General features: G+C 35.3%; 2 protein-coding genes across 4 annotated transcripts; both read left to right on the top strand.

Annotated features, from left to right (window-relative positions):
* Positions 1–1,297: 1,297 nt before the first annotated feature.
* On the top strand, positions 1,298–13,807 carry LOC101249196 (DNA-directed RNA polymerases IV and V subunit 2-like). 2 transcript variants are annotated; one of them, XM_004245866.5, is made up of 8 exons: positions 1,298–1,436; positions 3,365–3,916; positions 4,531–4,743; positions 7,553–8,433; positions 8,814–9,105; positions 10,415–11,377; positions 12,661–12,932; positions 13,065–13,807. In XM_004245866.5, exons 2-8 carry the CDS (start codon positions 3,377–3,379, stop codon positions 13,561–13,563), a joined length of 3,660 nt encoding a protein of 1,219 aa, XP_004245914.1. In that variant the 5' UTR covers positions 1,298–1,436; positions 3,365–3,376; the 3' UTR covers positions 13,564–13,807. The 2 variants fall into 2 exon arrangements, with proteins under 2 accessions (XP_004245914.1, XP_010325603.2); XM_010327301.4 differs by lacking the exon at positions 1,298–1,436 and adding an exon at positions 2,898–3,216.
* A 174-nt stretch (positions 13,808–13,981) lies between these two features.
* Positions 13,982–18,761, top strand: LOC101267633 (uncharacterized). 2 transcript variants are annotated; one of them, XM_004245929.5, is made up of 5 exons: positions 13,982–15,140; positions 16,847–16,942; positions 17,044–17,092; positions 17,351–17,453; positions 18,433–18,761. In XM_004245929.5, exons 1-4 carry the CDS (start codon positions 14,760–14,762, stop codon positions 17,449–17,451), a joined length of 627 nt encoding a protein of 208 aa, XP_004245977.1. In that variant the 5' UTR covers positions 13,982–14,759; the 3' UTR covers positions 17,452–17,453; positions 18,433–18,761. The 2 variants fall into 2 exon arrangements, with proteins under 2 accessions (XP_004245977.1, XP_010325604.1); XM_010327302.4 differs by having other exon boundaries at positions 18,417–18,761.
* Positions 18,762–20,010: the final 1,249 nt, after the last annotated feature.

Genomic DNA, 20,010 nt, shown 5'->3' with positions numbered 1-20,010 from the left:
TCAAAATGTACAAGTGAAATCTAAAAAAAATGACATGAAAAGAAATAGAGAGGCTAATAAATACAATGTCTTGAAAATACAATAGAGAAAAGATTATAATTAATGACAAAAATAAATTAGAAACTAAATATAAAATTATCCATTATTTTATCACATAAACTAATATTATAAAACATCCTAAAATAGAATAGTAGACAACTCTGATTGGATGATTGGACGGAGAAAGTAATATCTTATTGATTTTTAAAATGACAAATATGTTGAATCAAAGTAATTAGCTTTTTATTACATGTAAGCGTTTCATTATGTTTGGCACAATCAATTGAAAAAGGAAAAAAAATTTCTTCTATATAATTTAGATAAATATTATTATAAAATAAGCGCATGGGAATGAGGTTATTCACGAGATAATGATGATGTATGTTAAAAATGAGAAAACACAATCAATATGAAATATTATAATTTTATTGAATTTGATTTTTTTATTTTCTAAAGAAAAATTACTTTTCTCAAGTTACTTTTTTTAATGAAAATATTGTTTTAAAATTTTAACTAACGAAAATACGAAAACATTAAAAATAATTTTCTAACAAATTTCCTCGTACCAAACAGATCCCGAGAACCCAAAGGTTTGACACTATCAAAAGAATAAGTAGTACTTTTTAAAATATTAAAATAGTGAACAGTAATTACTCCCTAATATATCATCAATGGATGTAGCGTAGTAGATGAAATTATTTTTTCTTCAATTGAGAAGTCTTAAATTTTCCTTGTTAGGTAGCTTTACCTCCTAATGGGGCCTACATATCACAAAATTTTTATATCCGAGCTTTATTGTGAATATCGAACACTGGACGAGAAAAATAAGGATTAGTATATTTTTTTTTTGGTTTATTTCTTTTTCACATTAACACATGGCATCATTTCATTGAGTGATTACACATCATAATGGGGCCTACGTATCACAAAATTTGTATATCGGAGCTTCATTGTAAATATCGAATATCGAGCGAGAAAAATGACGATTAGTATATTTTTTCTTTTTAATTTATTTTTTTTCACATTAACACATGGCATCATTTGAGTGAGTGATTACACATCATAATGGGGCCTACTTATCACAAAATTTGTATATCTGAGCTTTATTGTGAATATCGAACACCGGGCGAGAAAAATGAGGATTAGTTTATTTTTTCTTTTTGGTTTATTTCTTTTCACATTAACACATGTCATCATTTCATTGAGTGATTACACATTATACCTTTTCGATTCCATTTTTCCAATGCATAAAAGAGAACTGACGCAAAATTCACACTTACTGACCAGTGACCACTGCTCTTCTTCTTCTCTCTCTGCTTGTTGGTGTGACTGCAGAAAAAACTCACAAAAAAAAATTCGAACCAAAAAATAGCAGAAAGCAGAAGCTACGATACTTTGTAAGCTGTTCTTTTTTTTGCTTTTTTTTTTCTAAATCATTAAGCAAATATTCAGAAAATGTATGATTTTACGCTGATAATTTTGATATTCGCTTCATGTTTTTGAGTAATCTTTGTGGGTTTTGTTCATTTTTAACTACTGTTTTTGATTTATATGGATATATATAGTTATAATGCAGTATGGTCTGCAAAATTTTATATGGGGTGTTTAATGAAAAGCGCCGGCATTGCAAGCTTTTGCATAGAAGGGAGGGTTTTACGTGTGCACATCTATAGGGTAGCGGTTGCCGGGTTGTCTTGTCATAAAAAAAAGAAAAGCGCCGAGGTTTTAGACGAGAGATACATGTGTAGAGAAGATGCGTAGATGTCCAAATGAGAAAGTGTGATAGGTTGTATATAGTGTGTTTGAAGAGAGAAGAGTTGGGCGGAAAAAGTGTTGGGGGAAGGAAAAGTGATTAGATAGAACATGACATACGCATAGCTTACTGACGACATGACCTAGATAGAAAGATACGAAGTTCAAGGATTAGGGCCAAAATGTTACTTCGTTGCTGTTGTATTTGCTTTACTTTTTTGATTTTGATAAGCTTTACTTAACCTGAAAGTTTATCAGAAACAACTCGGTTGCCATCACAAGTAGGGTTTAGAGGTGAATTGACTGAAGTAGGAATATTAGTGTGCTGAAATCCCTGAAAATACTTGAAAGCACTTTCTGGGTTTTGTACAAAAGAAAAGGAAATATTTTTTAAAAAAAATTTACTGTAGTTTATACTTTTCAGAAAATGTTGAAGACATCTTACGGGTATTCTAGAGGTGAAAAGAGAAAGAAAAAAAGAGATACAGTAAGGCTATTTATGCCAATTTCAGGAAATGTTGATAGCAACTTAAGTTAAGGGTTTCCTAAAAAAAGTTTGTAATGTGGGTAGCTTATACATTTTGTCTAAATTTTTGTGTTCTGAAATGCTGGTGAACGTCTTGAGTCTTCAAGATTTGTTAGTTTTTATGACTAGATGGATCTATGCCAACTCTTCTCCATTGTTTTCAGCATGACTTCTTTAATACTGTATATTTGCTATACATCTATGATTTTTCATATATTTTACTTGAGCCGAGAGTATCGAAAACAACTATCTACCTTCCCTAGATAAGGGTGAGGCCGAGTAAACACCACCTTCCCCAAACCCCACTTGTGGGGTACACTTGGAATGTTGTTGCATGGATCAATGCGAAGGATGAATTCAAGTTGAGCTTGCTTTCCTGTTATTCACTGTTGGCTCTCATCATAAGTCATAGGGATTTTGGAATTTTTCTCATAATTTCTTTGGAAGGCATGTACAAAGTGATATATACTCCGCCATCCCAAGAATTACAAGTCAATGCATTCCAATTTTCATGTATTTAAGTTAGTGATATTAATCTTTTAAAGTAACATTATATATATATTCGAAAGTTACATATAAGATACTATAAGTCACAACCTTTATTTGTCTCTAAATTCTCTTGCCTTTTATCTTCTTTAGAAATAGGTTAACCAGAGTGGAACTGGATTGTCAAAAACACAGTTTACATTTAAGAGAAAATTTAACCAAGCAATCCCAGCTTCCACCCCATGGACATTTGTAATTTTGTATAGTCTTTTGTTTTATGCTTATTTCTTACTGTTTCTAAATGAGAACTCCTTTCTAGTTAGAAATAGATGACCAACCCTTCATCTTTCCTCTTTTTTCTTTTAGAGAAATACTCATTTGGCCTTCCTGGAAGGGCTTTAGTTTCAGATGGGGTAACTAAAGTCTTTTAGCTGTCAATTTTCTTTATGCTGTACTATTGATTGAATACGCTTTTGAAAGGAGAGATCATGTTTGTGCACCAGTTCAGGTTGGAACAAAATTAATGTGGATTGATGCAATTCGATTTTGTTTTTGATGCAGGTGCTTGTTCAAATGACGATTTCTGATATCATGGAAGATGTGGGATGTAGTAGTGGAAAAGGGAAGACATCCAATGGATCAACAATGATGGACTTTGATATTGATGGTCTTTTTGAAGTAGGAGATTATGATTGGGATGATGACGAGGATGAGGATGATAATCTTGATATGGCTTCAATTAAAGAGTTGGGTGGAGGTTTCTTGAGAAACTTCTGTAAAAAGGCATCAGCTGGTTTCTTTGAGAAGTATGGCTTAATTAGCCACCAGATCGATTCATACAATGACTTCATCAGGTATGGAATCCAGAAGGTGTTCGACTCGGTTGGAGAGATCCATGTTGAGCCAGGTTATGATCCATCAAAGAAAGGTGAAGGTGAATGGAAGCATGCTTCTGTCAAGTTTGGGAATGTAATCCTTGATCGGCCAAAGTTTTGGGCAGGGGAAAAGTATTCTGCATATAATGGGGAAGAGTACCTGAACATGTGGCCACGGCATGCTCGCCTTCAGAACATGACTTATTCTGCCAGGATTATTGTTGAGACTCATGTTCAGGCAAGAAGATGTTTGCTTTTGTCTAATATTCAATTTCTTTCTTGTTTTTATCAGTCTATGTTTTTACTTGTACTGTGTTCTTTCCGTTTATTTATAATCATTCATTTTCTTATTGTTCTCAATTTTGAATTGGCCAGCTCGCAAGTTTTCTACTATGTTTGGTGTACTCCTTCTATACGAGTGACTTTTTGCCGTAACCTTAATAAAATTATTACTTTATCAAAAAACTTGGATTAGCTAGCTATGTTCTAAGATTATTGCATTATGTTGTTCTTCTGTAGATTAAGCTGTTAATCTTGTTGTTTTCTCTTGAACAGTTCTTTATTAAATGCATTGCCCATCTGACTAAAAGTTAGGTCATCACAAGGGAAACTAGAACTCTGATCTGCATGCATCCTAATCCTTAACACTTTGATATCATTTTTTTAAACTTCACAAAATTCTCCCTTTATCTGGAGTACTACTGATATTTGGAATTTAATCCATTCTCATCCATGTCGTGCATTTACAATTTAATACAGTTAGCATTGAGGACACATCCAAAATTTCATTTATTTTCCCTGTTAATTTCTTATTCTTTTATCTTTGTTGGCTGCCCTTGTAAATGATTTCAGGTGTTTACTAAAAAGCTAGTTAGAAGCGACAAGTTCAAAACTGGGGTAGAACAGTTTGTTGACAAGGAGTGTGTGATGGAAGATAAAAGGGATGTCTTCATTGGGAGAATCCCTGTGATGGTGAACTCAGAGTTGTGCTGGATGAGTGGTGCTGACAGGCTTGATTGTGAATTTGATCATGGGGGATACTTCATAGTCAAAGGGGCTGAAAAGGTAAGATCTTTCTACTCACTCCAACCCGTTTGGCCATAGATGTTCCTAAAAATACTTGCGGAAAAACTTGGCATATCTTGTTTGGCCATATAACTTTCCACTATTTGTCAAACAATCCAAATCCCAAATACTATAAAAAACTAGTAGTTGTGCCAAATTCTATTTTGTTTACTTTTTAAAAATTTAAAATTACCACAAACATTTATATTTATTAAAAACACCCATCATTTATAGATTTGGACTGAATTTAGTCCTAGTTCGTTGTACAAAATTTATACAATTTTATGCATATATTATTAGTTTTTATCTGAGCTTGCTCTCCAAAGTTACTTCCAACTTCAAGTGACAATTGTAGTTTTTTGTATACAAATCAATGGTGTCATGACTTTTTATAGAACATGTTCATTTCAATGAAATGATAATACAAACTTATGATTATTTTTAATAGTATTTAGAACTTACGGATATAAATCATATTTCTTTATAAAGAGAAATATTTCTCTCAAAATCTATGTATACGTGGTGAGACTTCACCCAAAACCCAAAAATGACTTGCCAAAAATATTTGGGTATCTAAGCTGGACAGTTGGTTGGAGCTAATGCACTATTTAAGCCCTACCGAGTAAAGGGAAAATTAAAGATACTATTCAAAGTACAGCCACACCAAGTCACCAATCATTTACTACACATCAAAGTCAAACTAGCATAACTCAAAACAGTGGAATTTCACTTTTTAAAGTAGAATTTATGTTTGAAATTTAAAATCTTAGATCAGTTGGAATGTGACACCTTTTCCCTACAATACGATATATTGAGTATTGGAATAAGATGACTTCACCGGAATAGAATGCTTATAAATAATTTGTTTACTTGAGCCATACACTAGTTAAGGATTGAGGCATAGTGTTGTAATAGTTTTAGTGGCTGTTGTTACTTAAATAGTTGTGTCATTTGACAGATTTTGTAACTTCGAAAAATCAGATAATTGCAAAGATGTATCCGTGTAATGGAAGATGTAATGAAAGAGGAGGAAAGAGAGAATAGAAAATTGAACTTTCATGCTAGTCATTTGACTAAGTGATTGATTAGAATGATGGCAGTGTGAGGTTATTCTGAAGGTCCTATCTACTTTTTGGAGTTTGTTTATTTGTTTTATTGAAGATGCCTGTTGAAGTTTGATCTTATGAATGTGAAGTTTATATACCACTTCGCATAATGTCCCGTACTGTAGAGTTCGGGAAGAAACAGTTTTGTGGCATGCATAAACCTTTAGGAGGTAAGACGACGTGCCTCCATCGTAATTTCTTCTAGTTGGATATTACATAATGTTAGTAAGATAGGAACTCTGATTTTGTAAGACAAATTGCAAAATATGGTGGTACATTTTTTCTCTTCTGTAAAAACTTCAACGTTGGTCTGTGGATAGCCATGTCTTTTTGGACTCTCCAAAAATGATGTCACATCCATGTCGGGCCTTCAAAATTCACTACTTTAAACGATCGGACACGCACTCATCGACATTTTTGAAGATCCTGAGTAACATAGATGGATAGCATAAGAACTGTCTCTGTATAATGTGTTGATTTTGCATGTTTAATACAAGTTGCACAAATATGTGGTGTATGATTTACTTGTTTATTTGAAGCATCTATTTGATCATAGAATGTTTTTCCTCAAAACAAAAAGCTTTGACTTTATTGATTCAGAGTGTCATGGACGCCTTTTAATTCAGCACAAATCTGTGCTGATAGGTTATTTACTTTTCTGAAAACCATTCAATTAGTCTTGGTTTTTATCTTTTAACCTGGAACATGAATATGCTCAGTTCTAATAGAAATTGAATGTAATAGAAAGAGTCAAATAGACAAGAACTGATTAGGAACTTGATTTCTCCAGAACTTTTGGCATGACCTATATATAGTATGTAGCAGAAGTATGATGGATCCTAGATATGGACCCTGTAAAAACTACACGTGCAACTTAAAAACTCTGATGCAGGAACTCAAGGTGTGAACTTTACATTCCATTTAGACAGAATTTTTTTTTGGAGTGCCCTCTTAGTATCTTATATATAATTCAACATCAATAACAAATATCTTTCCATAAAATCATAGAGACCAGTTGGAGATCAGATTTTATTGACTCATGATTCTAAGTATCTCAAATGGTTTTCTCTACTCTACAACGTGTTCCTTAGATTGTGAATTTTGAACTGAAAATAAGGTGATACCCACTCTAAAGAATGCACTTATGAACCTAAAGCTATTAGCTTGAAGACAATGATCCAAGTATAATCCACTGTGCTTGTTGAATTTAATGTAGTAGTAACAACATTTCATGATTGATCATTTGTTTTACAGAATCATTTGCATAGATTGGCTGGTGGTGACGGTGAACCAACATTTTCAGAATAGTTAAATAAATAACATTTTCCAGCTTTTGATGTATTGCAAAGAACGGGGTATATGATGCAGGATTGAGTTTGATATATACTTTCAGGACAATCCTTTTCTAACTTCTGGGGATAGAATCGGGTTTCCCTTGTCATAAAAAAAAACTTTTTGGGATAGGATAAGGAACCAGTTACTGATTCTGCTTTCATGTCAATTCTATTACACCTTAAATCTGTTGCATATGGAACTGAGATCAGATTAAAATTTTTTCTTGTTGATGAAGATTTTGGGCGTGCATTCAACCTCATGCTATTACTACAGTGATATAGAATATTGTTTAACCTTTTTGGCATTTTAGAGTAAATTTCCTACCACAGTTTAAATTTAAGATTGAAAGCTTACAATTTCCATTTCAGATCTTCATTGCACAGGAGCAGATGTGTTTAAAAAGACTCTGGGTGTCAAACCATTACACTTGGATGGTTGCATATCGGTCCGGTGAAAAAAGGAATAGAGTCTACCTTAAACTGACTGAGACATTGAAGCATGAGCAAATTAAGGGAGAAGCAAAATCCCTCAGTGTGTATTTCCTGGCAGAAATGCCAATTTGGGTCTTGTTTTTTGCTCTAGGCGTATCCTCTGACAGGGAGGTAGTAGATCTGATTGATGTGGATATTAAAGATAATAAAATCATCAATATACTAGTAGCTTCAATCCACGATGCTGACAAGAATTGTGAGGACTTCAGGAAGGGAAAAAGGGCTCTTGCTTATGTTGATAGACTTATAAAGAGCTGTAAGTTTCCACCTCAAGAATCTGTTGAGGAGTGCATAAAAGAATACCTGTTCCCTAATCTCAGCGGTCTCAAGCAGAAGGCTCGCTTCTTAGGCTATATGGTAAAGTGCCTCTTGCTCTCTTACATTGGCCGCAGAAAGGTTGACAACAGAGATGATTTTCGAAACAAAAGATTGGATCTAGCTGGTGAGCTCCTTGAACGAGAGCTCAGGGTGCACATTAAACATGCCGAAAGGCGTATGGTGAAGGCACTGCAAAGAGATCTTTGTGGAGATCGACAAGTGCACCCAATTGAGCATTACTTGGATGCGTCAATAATTACCAATGGTCTCTCCAGGGCTTTTTCTACTGGTCATTGGTGTCACCCTTACAAGAGAATGGAGCGGGTTTCTGGTGTAGTTGCAACTCTTAGACGAACAAATCCATTGCAAATGACTGCTGATCTAAGGAAGACACGTCAGCAGGTTACATACACTGGGAAGGTTGGCGATGCTAGATACCCGTAAGTGTGACTAAATTTATATCGAACTATTTTTTTTCGTGTTTCCCATTAGCAAAAATAGTGACTTCATTTGACTTGCCTCCTGATCCTTTGCTCATTCTGTCATGATTTTTTTGGTATTTTATTCCTTGTCGCCAAGAAGGGGAGCCTTGAAGCAATAATAAAGCTGTCTCCATTTGACCTATAAGTCACGGGTTCTCAAGCCGTGAAAGCAGCCACTAATGCTGACATTAGGATAGACTGTCTACATGACAACCCTTGGTGTGCAGACCTTCCCAAACCTGTGTGAACGGGGGATTCTTGTGCACCTGGATGCCCTTTATTTGTGTTTTCTTCAACTTAATTATGATAATCTGATGATTTTTGAATAACTTATGCAGAAATCCTTCACACTGGGGAAAGGTATGCTTTCTATCTACCCCAGATGGAGAAAATTGTGGCCTGGTGAAAAATTTGGCTAGTATGGGTCTTGTCAGCACAACTGTTTTGATGCCACTTCTTGAGACATTGTTTCGGTGTGGAATGCAAAAGTTAGTAGATGACTGTGCCACCTCACTCCATGGAAAACAAAAGGTACTTCTAGATGGCGATTGGGTTGGAGTATGTGAAGATTCTGCACTCTTCGTTTCAAAACTAAGACGTAAGCGCCGCAGGAATGAAGTGCCACACCAGGTTGGCTATGATCATTTTCATTTAATATTGTACATCAGAATCATGAAGCCTTGCTGTATATTTTGGTGGGATAAAGTAGACTACTTGTTCATATATAAGTATGGTTATTAATCTATCAAAAGGACAGTTATCAAACTGTAAAACACTCGTCTTATTCTCTTTGCTCCTCTAGTTTATGGTATATTGCATTGGATGTAAAACAACATACAAGATTGTAGGAATGAAGTTCACATCAGGTAGGTAGTGATCAATTCCATTTAGTCATGTACAAGGGACATTAAACTTACTGTAGAATGTTTGGTTATGTAGAAACAAATATATTCATTAATTCATTAAAAGGCGATTATAAAACTATTAACCAGATCTGAAACACTCCTCCTTTTCTCATTGTTCTTGAAATAGACATGAATACTGCAGTACACTGTATTGAATGTAGAATAACTTTTGGTTTTGCCTCTTTCTTCCCCTGGTGACCCGAAACTCCCAATCTCTTGGTTAGAAGTAGAGGGTCTACCTTCAGAGCAGCCCTCTGTTGTCATTTCTGAATTTCCTCAAATGGAAATTGATGCTATTTCAGGTCTCAGGATAACTTAATACTAAAGTCGAGATACAATTTTAGGCATCTAAAAAGGAAAATGTTACGATAAGTTTGGAATAGATGGAATCCTTGAACTCTGTCCTTTCAACTTCTGTTGTCTTTTTCCATTGAAGAAATGTATCTTTTTTGTCTCTGTTTTCCGAGCTAGCTTGCACTCACCTCGGCTGTTCCACCGGGTATTTTCTACCTCCTACCCACACATGTACCGGTTAGTCTCACCCAGGCTCAGGTAGGTAGGAAAAAATCACCTTTCGGAAAAGTTCTCTACGCAATGTGCAAAAATTAAAACTAATTTAAATAATTTTTTTGATATTTAAATTTTGAAGGATTCAAACAATAAAATAGGATCCACAAGTTCTCTATGAAATGGCCTTATAACAGATTTGACAAACCAATAAAACTAAACCAACAGTTCTCTATTATAGATATACTAACCTTTATATCAAATTTGGCAGCTGGTTTGATGTTTTCTTATAGCACTAGCAGATATATCATGCAAGTTAAAAGCGTGGAAGTTTATGTAGCTTCTTCACTGAGGAAATTTGACCCTATACCTTTTTCATTAGCACTGGATTTGCTGTGATAAGTTTCTCTGTACATAGTCATTAAAATTTTAGTATAATACATTCTCTTGTGGAGATGTTGTATATCATCCTATAAGATATGTCAATTTGATACTCATACACTGAACAATCTAAAATTTTGTTCTAGGTTGAAGTTAAGAGAGATGAGCAGCAGGATGAAGTTCGCATATTTTCTGATGCTGGAAGGATTATGCGCCCTCTTCTTGTTGTTTCGAATCTTAAGAATATTAAAGCTTTGAACGGCGGAGTGAAAGGGGGAGATTATGGCTTCCAAACTCTTCTGGACAAAGGGATTATTGAGCTTATTGGACCTGAAGAAGAAGAAGACTGTCGAACTGCATGGGGAGTTGAGTATCTCTTAAAAGCAGATAAAGAGAATCCACCTGTTAATTATACCCATTGTGAGTTGGACATGTCATTTTTGTTAGGCTTGAGCTGTGGTTTAATCCCTTTTGCAAATCATGACCATGCTAGGAGGGTCCTCTATCAATCTGAGAAGCACTCTCAGCAAGCAATTGGGTTTTCAACAGTGAATCCAAACATTAGAGTTGATACAAATACCCATCAATTGTATTACCCTCAGAGGCCACTTTTCGGGACAATGTTGTCAGATTCCCTTGGGAAACCAAAATGTGCTCGTCACCAGAGAGGAATGCTTTCACGGCCTGAATACTACAATGGTCAATGTGCTATTGTTGCAGTGAATGTTCACCTTGGCTATAACCAAGAAGATTCAGTGGTAATGAATCGTGCATCACTTGAGCGTGGAATGTTTCGATCGGAGCATGTCAGGAGCTACAAGGCTGAGGTCGACAATATGGAAGCTACTGGAAAGAAGTCCAAGGCGGAGGACTCTGTTAACTTTGGTAAAACACAGAGTAAAATTGGACGAGTGGACTGCCTAGATGATGATGGTTTACCATATATTGGTGCAAATCTCCAGAGCGGAGATATCATAATTGGGAAATTTGCTGAATCAGGCGCTGATCACAGTGTCAAGATGAAGCATACCGAGAAGGGCATGGTTCAGAAGGTTTTGCTCTCCGCTAATGACGAGGGAAAGAATTTTGCTGTTGTATCTCTCAGACAAGTAAGATGCCCTATATGTCTATGCTTCTACTTATGTACTTATGTGCTTCTGTATATTTCTGTATGGAGCTTATGTTTAAGATGCAGGTTTATGAGAAACATGTTTTTATTTTAAAAAACCATATAATGTCTTTAGAGAACTGTTTGCTGGTATTTTGCAAGCTTCTTCAAGTACTTGTCTTCATGGGGGATGTCTTCATGATAGAAGGAGACAACGCTATGTACATAAAGATCATAAGTGCCTTGAACCATCTTACTAATGAACACATTGAAAGAGTAGCAACTGAACTGAATAAAAGCTGTTGTCTATAAGTAGCACAACTAGAGTCTGCGAAAGCTTCAAAACTAGAAACCAACGGCCATTGTAGAAAACTTCAGTTTTATGTTTTAAGGACTGATTGATTTATAAAATCTGATGTTGATAGTATGATCCATCAACGTGTCCTAGGGAAGCATCATGCCATGTGGGTTTTTTTACCAAGTAAGACATGGTGATTGTAAATTACCCAAGCTCCATTTTTCAACCATTTTTTAGGAAATGTCCAATGTACCAAACAAAGCACCCTCTACACCCCAACAAAGTGTCCCTCTGCCTCACTCGTTGACACAGAGATCTGGCAATAATCCTTTGGAAGTATTACTCTGCCACCAACACGATAAGGGATTTTTGGTCCTGAAAAGATGCCTGCTGAGGTAAATGGAGAGAGCTTATAAGCTGCTGTCCAAACTCCTTGTCTTTGGCATGCGCGGGACAAGGTCCCAGGTACCAAAATCTGATATTAAGTCATGAAGTGAATTGAACTTTCTCACTGCTGTACATTATTTGCTTTATTCAGAAGATTTTATACTCTAAGAATTAGCTAAGAAAGCGTAATTGTATATTTTGTTTTTGCTTACGGTATGAATTTGGAACATGTAAGTACGGCTGAATCAGTTCTACAGATGTCAGAATCCCTACAGGACTAGGTATGGAATCTTTGCTGTTTTGCTGTGACAACATTGTACAGTTCCTATAGCACATCCTTTGTGATACTTTATCCATAAAGTTACTTTACCTTTTTAAAAAAGAGTTAGCAAAGAAAGCTGTTAGGTGTAAGCATCATGTTTCTGTGTTATGATTCAAATTTGCATGTGTGCGAAAGTTGATTGTCTCCTACTAATGTTTACGTTTCTTCAACCCTATCCTTCCAGAAGATAATGAAACTTAAGAGTACATGGAAGACACAATATAACTAATCCTAATTCACTTTAAGTGACTCCAGTATACTTGTGCATTCTGTGCAGGTTCGTTCTCCATGTCTTGGAGACAAGTTCTCTAGCATGCATGGACAAAAAGGTGTTCTTGGATATCTGGAGTCTCAGGAGAACTTCCCTTTTACTGTTCAGGGGATTGTTCCAGATATTGTTATCAATCCTCATGCATTTCCTTCAAGGCAAACACCTGGTCAGCTGCTGGAAGCCGCTTTGGGGAAGGGCATTGCCCTAGGTGGTGGTGAAAAATATGCCACTCCCTTTTCCGCTTTATCAGTTGATGCCATACTAAAACAGCTTCATGGGTAAGATAAATGAAAACTGTAACCTTATTTTGTAATTACATGTTCTTGTGCAAAACAGTTAAGCTTTTTATTGTGCTCAATTGTGAATTCTGGTGATTTGTCATTGACAATTTAATGATATATGACCTGTAGACGAGGATTCTCAAGATGGGGAAATGAGAGAGTTTACAATGGCCGGACTGGTGAAATGGTTCATTCCCTGATTTTCATGGGCCCTACATTCTACCAACGCCTCATCCATATGGCTGAAGACAAGGTGAAATTCCGTAATACTGGGCCTGTCCATCCCCTCACTCGCCAACCTGTGGCAGACAGAAAACGGTTTGGTGGAATTAAATTTGGTGAGATGGAACGGGACTGTCTTATAGCTCATGGTGCTGCAGCAAATCTGCATGAACGCCTTTTCACTCTCAGCGACTCCTCCCAGATGCACATCTGTGGGAAGTGCAAGAACATGGCGAATGTGATCCAGAGGCCCGTGCCAGGTGGTAAGGTAAGGGGTCCATTCTGCCGGTTCTGTGAATCAGTTGAAGATATTGTGAAGGTTGGTGTGCCATATGGTGCAAAGTTATTGTGCCAGGAGCTCTTCAGCATGGGCATATCCCTCAAGTTTGATACTGAGATTTGCTGATGTCTCTGTTTAAGTTTCGTCTTCCAGATTATACTAGCTATACTGATATGTTGGTACAGTTTTTGATGGCAAACTTTCTTATTTGTAAATATCTCTAATGCTGATGGGGAAAGAAAACTGTCTCTTGTATCTAGCCTTATTGATCGATCGATTGAGATCAAGATGGAACATACATGCTGATAATTGATTTGGCATTACAGATTTAAGCTAAGACTCTTCTGATAGGGGGCATATTGGAATTTTATCTTTCTTTGTTCACAAACACAAATGACCATTACTTGTTTGTATTATGGATTTGGTTTTGGTGCAAAAGGCTAATGACAGGTGATATAAGTAAGAAGCATATGGTCATCATTAGTGCCATACTTTTTTTTGTATGGGGCGGGTTTAAAACATGGGTTTTTGTTAAGTGGGGAGGTTGAGGTTGAACATACACAACAATCGCCTTGCCGCCCTATTGTCCCTTTACTTTTATATATCGGGTCTCAAAGTTGAAATTTCAAACAAGAAAAGAAATGTCAAGAAATAATACGATTGATATACTTCATAAAAGAAAAACTAGAGAATTTTATCGCTATTAACTAAGGAAATAATTTTACATGAATTATTGAAATATTTCATTTGAGGTTTTGGCCCTCTATTATGAATTTTACATGTAGACTTGCTTACTATGATTTTGCGTCTTATTGTATCTATTTTTTTGCACCATTAATTAAAGGAAAAAGGGACAAATATATCCTGAATTATTGTAAATGATATGTATATACTCCGTCATAATTTTGGGATATTTGTGCTCTTGTCGTCCAAAAATTAAAGCATATATGATTTTCACTCTAATGAAAGACTACTAGGAACACGTGACACAATCTTATCCATCGATAAATATCACATCGATGGATAAGATTATGACACGCGTAAGTCCATTAGTATAAAGGGCATAAACGTTTTAGTTTTTGGACGAAAGGGACACCTATATCCCCAAAGTATGATAAAGAGTATTTACCTGCTATTTACGATAGTTCGGAGGCGTATTTGTTTATTTTTCTCTTAATTAAATAAATGAGATTAGCTGCTTCTCAAACTTCACTTCCACGTGACAAATTCAAATTTCGAAAAATAACCCGGGTGTATAAAATCCCCAAATTCAAATTAGTAGAAGTAGTTATTCGCATTGCAGACAGAAAATTCGAGAAGAGATGAAGAAGACATCGAGATCAACGAGGAAGTCATCGGCGATGGATTTTCTGTCAACTCCGCCGGCGACCGCTGCAGCAAGTCCTGTTCAATCGATGAGTGAGTCTCCGAAGCCGTTCGAGTTCAATTTCAAAAAATTCAAAGCTGGTACAGTTTCGCCAACATCATCTAAGAGGAGTGGAAAGAAGAGCTTCATTTCAAGTCCCGTGCAGTTGAAGCCTGTTGGTTCACCTGCGTCGGTTAAAAATTTGAAAACGATTGCGGATCTGAAGGATTTTGCCTCGTCTCAATTGGACTCTGTTAAGGGCCAGATTGAGCGATCGCATGTGGAGATTCTCAAGGACCTCGAGGCTTCTCAGTCTCGCCTGCAGAAACGACTCAAGGTCTGTGTGTGTTTGCACACGTAGTCACTAGATTACGAAAATAACGTTTTATTCATACATTTCTGTGTTTCATCTTTCTACTATATATATATAGGGATAAGCTCTTGCCGTTTGTTAATTTTACTTTCCTTCAACATCCATTTGCTAATGCTTAGAGGCCAGTGGTGGAATTTTATCTCATGTATACGTATATTTTATGTGTGTATGCTTGTAGTAATTATGAATGTATGTATGCTGGTAATTATATTTTATTCGAAGTGTATGGACATGTACGAAATCCTTTTTTGTTCTATCATCTCTGCTTCCACATATTCGCAAGATGATTGAAGATTTCTGGTCTGTGTTTCCAGATGGATAACTGTCTGATGAGTGTTGATTTCCAGCTAATTTTCTCAATTCGGTGATCTGTCATAGGTTTCCGGTTTGTTGATCTATTTTAAGAACTTGCATGCGCTACATCAGAAACAAATTATTGCTCTCTCTATTCTCTATTTTGATGTTGCTTTTGAGCTTTGAGATGCAGCTTCTTTTTGAGCATTTGCCAAAGCTTATAATCTGAGAACTTAGATGTAAGATCCGTAATATAACAAGCTGCAAAACTGGAATAATGAATGTTCTAGAACATTCGAGACTATATTGAATCTTATTAATTGGACAGATGGTTAAATTCTGGTTTACTTAGACTCTTATATTTGTTATGTAGTATTTTCCCCTTGATGTTTCCATAATGCTGAAGTGCAGAAAAATTTAGATTTGCAGCGAAAAGTAGTAACAAGTGAGAGTCAGAACTTCTGTATCCAGTTAGATAGGCTTTCAGAATAGTAAAGCTATTCTGTTTGCCAAAGATGAATAAGCTTATGGAAACTTCCTCAATTGATGGACTAAAATGTGTCTATCTTTAGGATAGCTAGATTCTGCAAATTGTCTGATGACATAGTGACATCTAGCACTGAAGTTTTAATTTATGCTCTTTTGAGTGAGATTCCAATACCAAATAATTTGTACATTTTGTGTGACGATTAGTGCAGCTTTTTTGTTCGCTGCCTTTAAACATGAACCAGAATGTTTTGCTGATCACATTATTGAAAGAGGATATATAACAGACTTGCAGGAGATATGAGCTTTCTTATGAAGTAATGATCTTCTCCACCATTTGTTTGACGGAAAGTAACCAGATGTATCAACATTGGGAACACTATCATAGAAACTGGAGCTTATTACATGCATAGTCATGGTCTTCAATGACATAATCTGACTAATAGAGAGCATCTACGTAATGCTTTTTTGTGTTATTGAAGTCCAAACTTCTTCATTTACGCTTAATTAGATTAGGTCAGTTTTGAGTTATTGACCTAAAATCAATTTAACAAGGATTAGAATCTTGTCTACTGTAAGTTGATCTCATGCTTTTCAAGCTCCCATCAAACTTTGGATAAACAAGATTAATGATAATTCATTGAGTTATGTAATTTTCTGCGTTTCATTATTCCATTGAACAAGGAGTTTTGTTGCTTTTCGTGCTCATGATAAGTAGTTTTCTCTCATTGTCTTTGTGCTCGTTATGTTGTACTTCATGTAGAATAACCATCAATACCAGTTTCCTAGTTAGTATAGCCTATTCCATAATCTATACCTAGGACCTGTTTCATATCTGTTGTTAATGTGGTATTTTGCATTTTCCTTCTAATTTCTGGGTAACTAAGCAGATTCAGACGCAAGGATGCCAGCAAGTGGCAGATGAAGCTGAAAGGGAGTACAAAAAGATGTCTGAGCGAATCACCGAAGGCAGGGAGGCAATGAAGGTGAATCTTCCATTATCTGCTATTACCTTTCACATGTCTGATCCTATTTTATCTCAAATGCTGAGCCATTACCATTATTTAATTTAGTTTTTCCCTTATAGGGTTCATATTCTACGTTCATGGCAGAACTTCAAGCTAGTGGTGCTCGCTGTAAGTTCTTAGCCTTATGTCAACTATTGAGGATATGCTTTTAGAAACTGCAACTCTACTGCCACAAGTTTTTAACAATGCTGAACACTATGATTACCTTGAGGCGTTAGGCTTTAAATAGTTGGGATGAAGCGATGAGCAGATGAAGAAATTGATTTCTTGTTCTTCTTTTGACTTGGCCAACAGTGTAACAGCTTCTTCTGATTTTCCTTCTGGATTAGGATGAACATCTCATAACCTTGTTCATATACTTTACAGTGTGCAAACAAGCCATCCCCGAGCTGTCACAATCTGTCGAGAAAGCAATAGATACTCTCAAGAACCGTTATGGGATCCATAAATCAACTTCAGCTTGTTGAAGGTAATTCTGTTTTCTGCTTTATTGTTGTACTAGTATCTATCTTGTGTTTCTTTAAACCTGAACTAAGAATCATATGGGACGATAAGTGTTTTAGTTATCTATCCTATGCAAGATCACCAGAACAATATGGCAGCCAGTATAAAAGCATATATACAAAGTTGTGGCATGTTCATTTTGATGTGAAATCTACCTGGTGGGGGGGGGATGGAAATGCCTATTGATTTCTTTTATGAAAGACTTGATATGATCCTAATTTGCTTAATATAGTCATCATTATTTCTGTTTGAATAGTGTTTCTCATGCAATTATTTTATTTATTCCTCGAAAGACTGTTTAACATTGAGGAAGAAATGGAAAATAGAATTAGCTCTTGTAAAAAAAGTGAGTTTTTGGCATATCAGAGATAACAATTAGAAAGAAGTACTCCCAAAATCATTCTGAGTGCTTGGCCTCCCATGCAGAATGATACTTTTTCACCTTTCATGCCTTCATGCATCCAGATAAAATTTCATTTCATCTGCTAAATATTTTCTATACAGAAATTTGAGCATTAAGCTAGTACATATCCCGGAGGGTTGAAACTCTGATTGATTGTAAATCATCTTTAGATGGCAACTAGGCTGTTAAGTGAAAAGGCATCCATCCTCTCCATTACATTGATATAAACATTTTGTTCTTGTTTCTTTTGATTGTTTACTTTTTTGTGTGTGCGTTTTTTCTGATGAAATGATCATCTGTCCTCCTATTATAAAGCATTGTCGTTTTGCTTTGGGTAGACATTTTTCAAACTTATAAAACATTTGAATTTGAGCCATATAATTTCTGGGCACTATTTTCTCTGAATTTCATTGAAGAAAGATGGTGTAGGAGGCTAGGAGCATATTGAGACAGTTTGAGTGATCATCTTTTGAGGCCTGCTTACATTAGAAATTCAACTCCCGAAAATTCAAACTCCTTTTTCAGTGTTATCTTTTTGCAGGCCTAATTTTTGATTGAATAGATTGGAAATAGGAAGACTAAATCTGAAGGGTGGTCTGAGGCAGTTTGCAGTTTATAATTTCAGTTTCTTGAGGAATAAACACAACGTGACGTACAAATTTGGGTGCTTACTCTTGTAAAATTTTCATATTTTCTAGATGCATTGGAGAATACTAAGAAGGTAATCTGTTCATCCACTAATATTGGCTTATCTTTCTAGTATTTTTTCTATTAGAACATCACTTTGACACTTTCGTGCATATACAGGCAATATAGTAATTAGTTACGGACTTATGGTTTATAAAACCGAAATATTTGAAAAGAAAAGAACCCTGGGAGAGTTCATTTTCCTTATTCACCAAGAGTACCACACCAGTTCCAATTTATTATTATTAGAGGTGAGAATAAAGCTTCTAAAGCCTTCATTTGGTGAAGTTTTGATAATTAGTCACAGTTAATGCCCTTTTTATCTAAACATTTTCTTAATGAAATATTGTCATATAAATGTAACCACAATAATGTTAGAAGATCAAGAAAAACACAAGCTGGCCTTCATCATTTGGCAATATATAGCCCATTATGAGAAAACTTGTTCCGTGAGTTTAAGCCCATCAAACTAGGTCCCAAATTAATTAGTAGTACTAACTAATTGAACTTTAAACAAACAAAAAAAAGGATGTATTTCCTTTATATCATTGGTATATACTATTCATAATAGACATTAAGTTAAGACGTAGGAAAGAAAAGTAGTTGGTTAATTGTTAGCCAGGACTATTAATTGTTTACGTCAAGCAATAAATAACAATAAATTTGGGTGAAAAGGAAGTCTTACACAATGCTACAACTTGAACTGAGAGTCTGTTAAAAACAATCGTTCTCCATCTGCATATTATATTGTTAATTAGATTGAGGGTCTGTTAAAAACAATCATTCTCCATCTGCATATTATATTGTTAATTAGATTTACAAATACTGATAGCTCATGAGTCAATGACCAGAATTTGAGTTTTTTTCTTCTATTCATGCCTTAGAGTTTTAATTTACTCAACCAGGAGGACTTGAATTTTTTATAAGAAAAGTCATAAACAAACTTAACTGTGAAGGTCTCAAAATCTGATCATTGATCAATTAATATAATTAACAAATCAGATATAAAAGAACATTAACGGCACCAGGGGGGTCTCTTCTTTTTAACAATGAGTAAGCATACTTAATTATTTTTTTTAAAAAGAAAACCATAAAAGAAGCTAAGCATAAAACCAAAGCTAATGAAATAAATCTTGGAAATGGGGAAAGGACTTTGGGATTGAGAGATAAATGCATTAGAATGATCAGATTTTCAATATTTTATTCTTCTACTTTATAGGGTTGATGATCATCACAGAATATTAATGGCTTTTAATTTTTATCACTTTTAAAAACTTTGCATGGTATTTATATCACTATTGCTTTAATGTGTTTTGCTTGCAGCAAACTAAAGAAACATTCCTAACGTTAAAAGTAAGTCTTGACGACATGCAATAGCTTTTTCCATGCATGTGTCTTTCTTTAACCTTTTATGACTCTTGTTTAGATTTGG

The sequence above is a fragment of the Solanum lycopersicum genome, chromosome 8 (genome assembly GCF_036512215.1).
Source record: "Solanum lycopersicum chromosome 8, SLM_r2.1".
NCBI classification, from domain to species: Eukaryota; Viridiplantae; Streptophyta; class Magnoliopsida; order Solanales; family Solanaceae; genus Solanum; species Solanum lycopersicum.
This window is presented reverse-complemented; position numbering and strand designations above follow the sequence as displayed.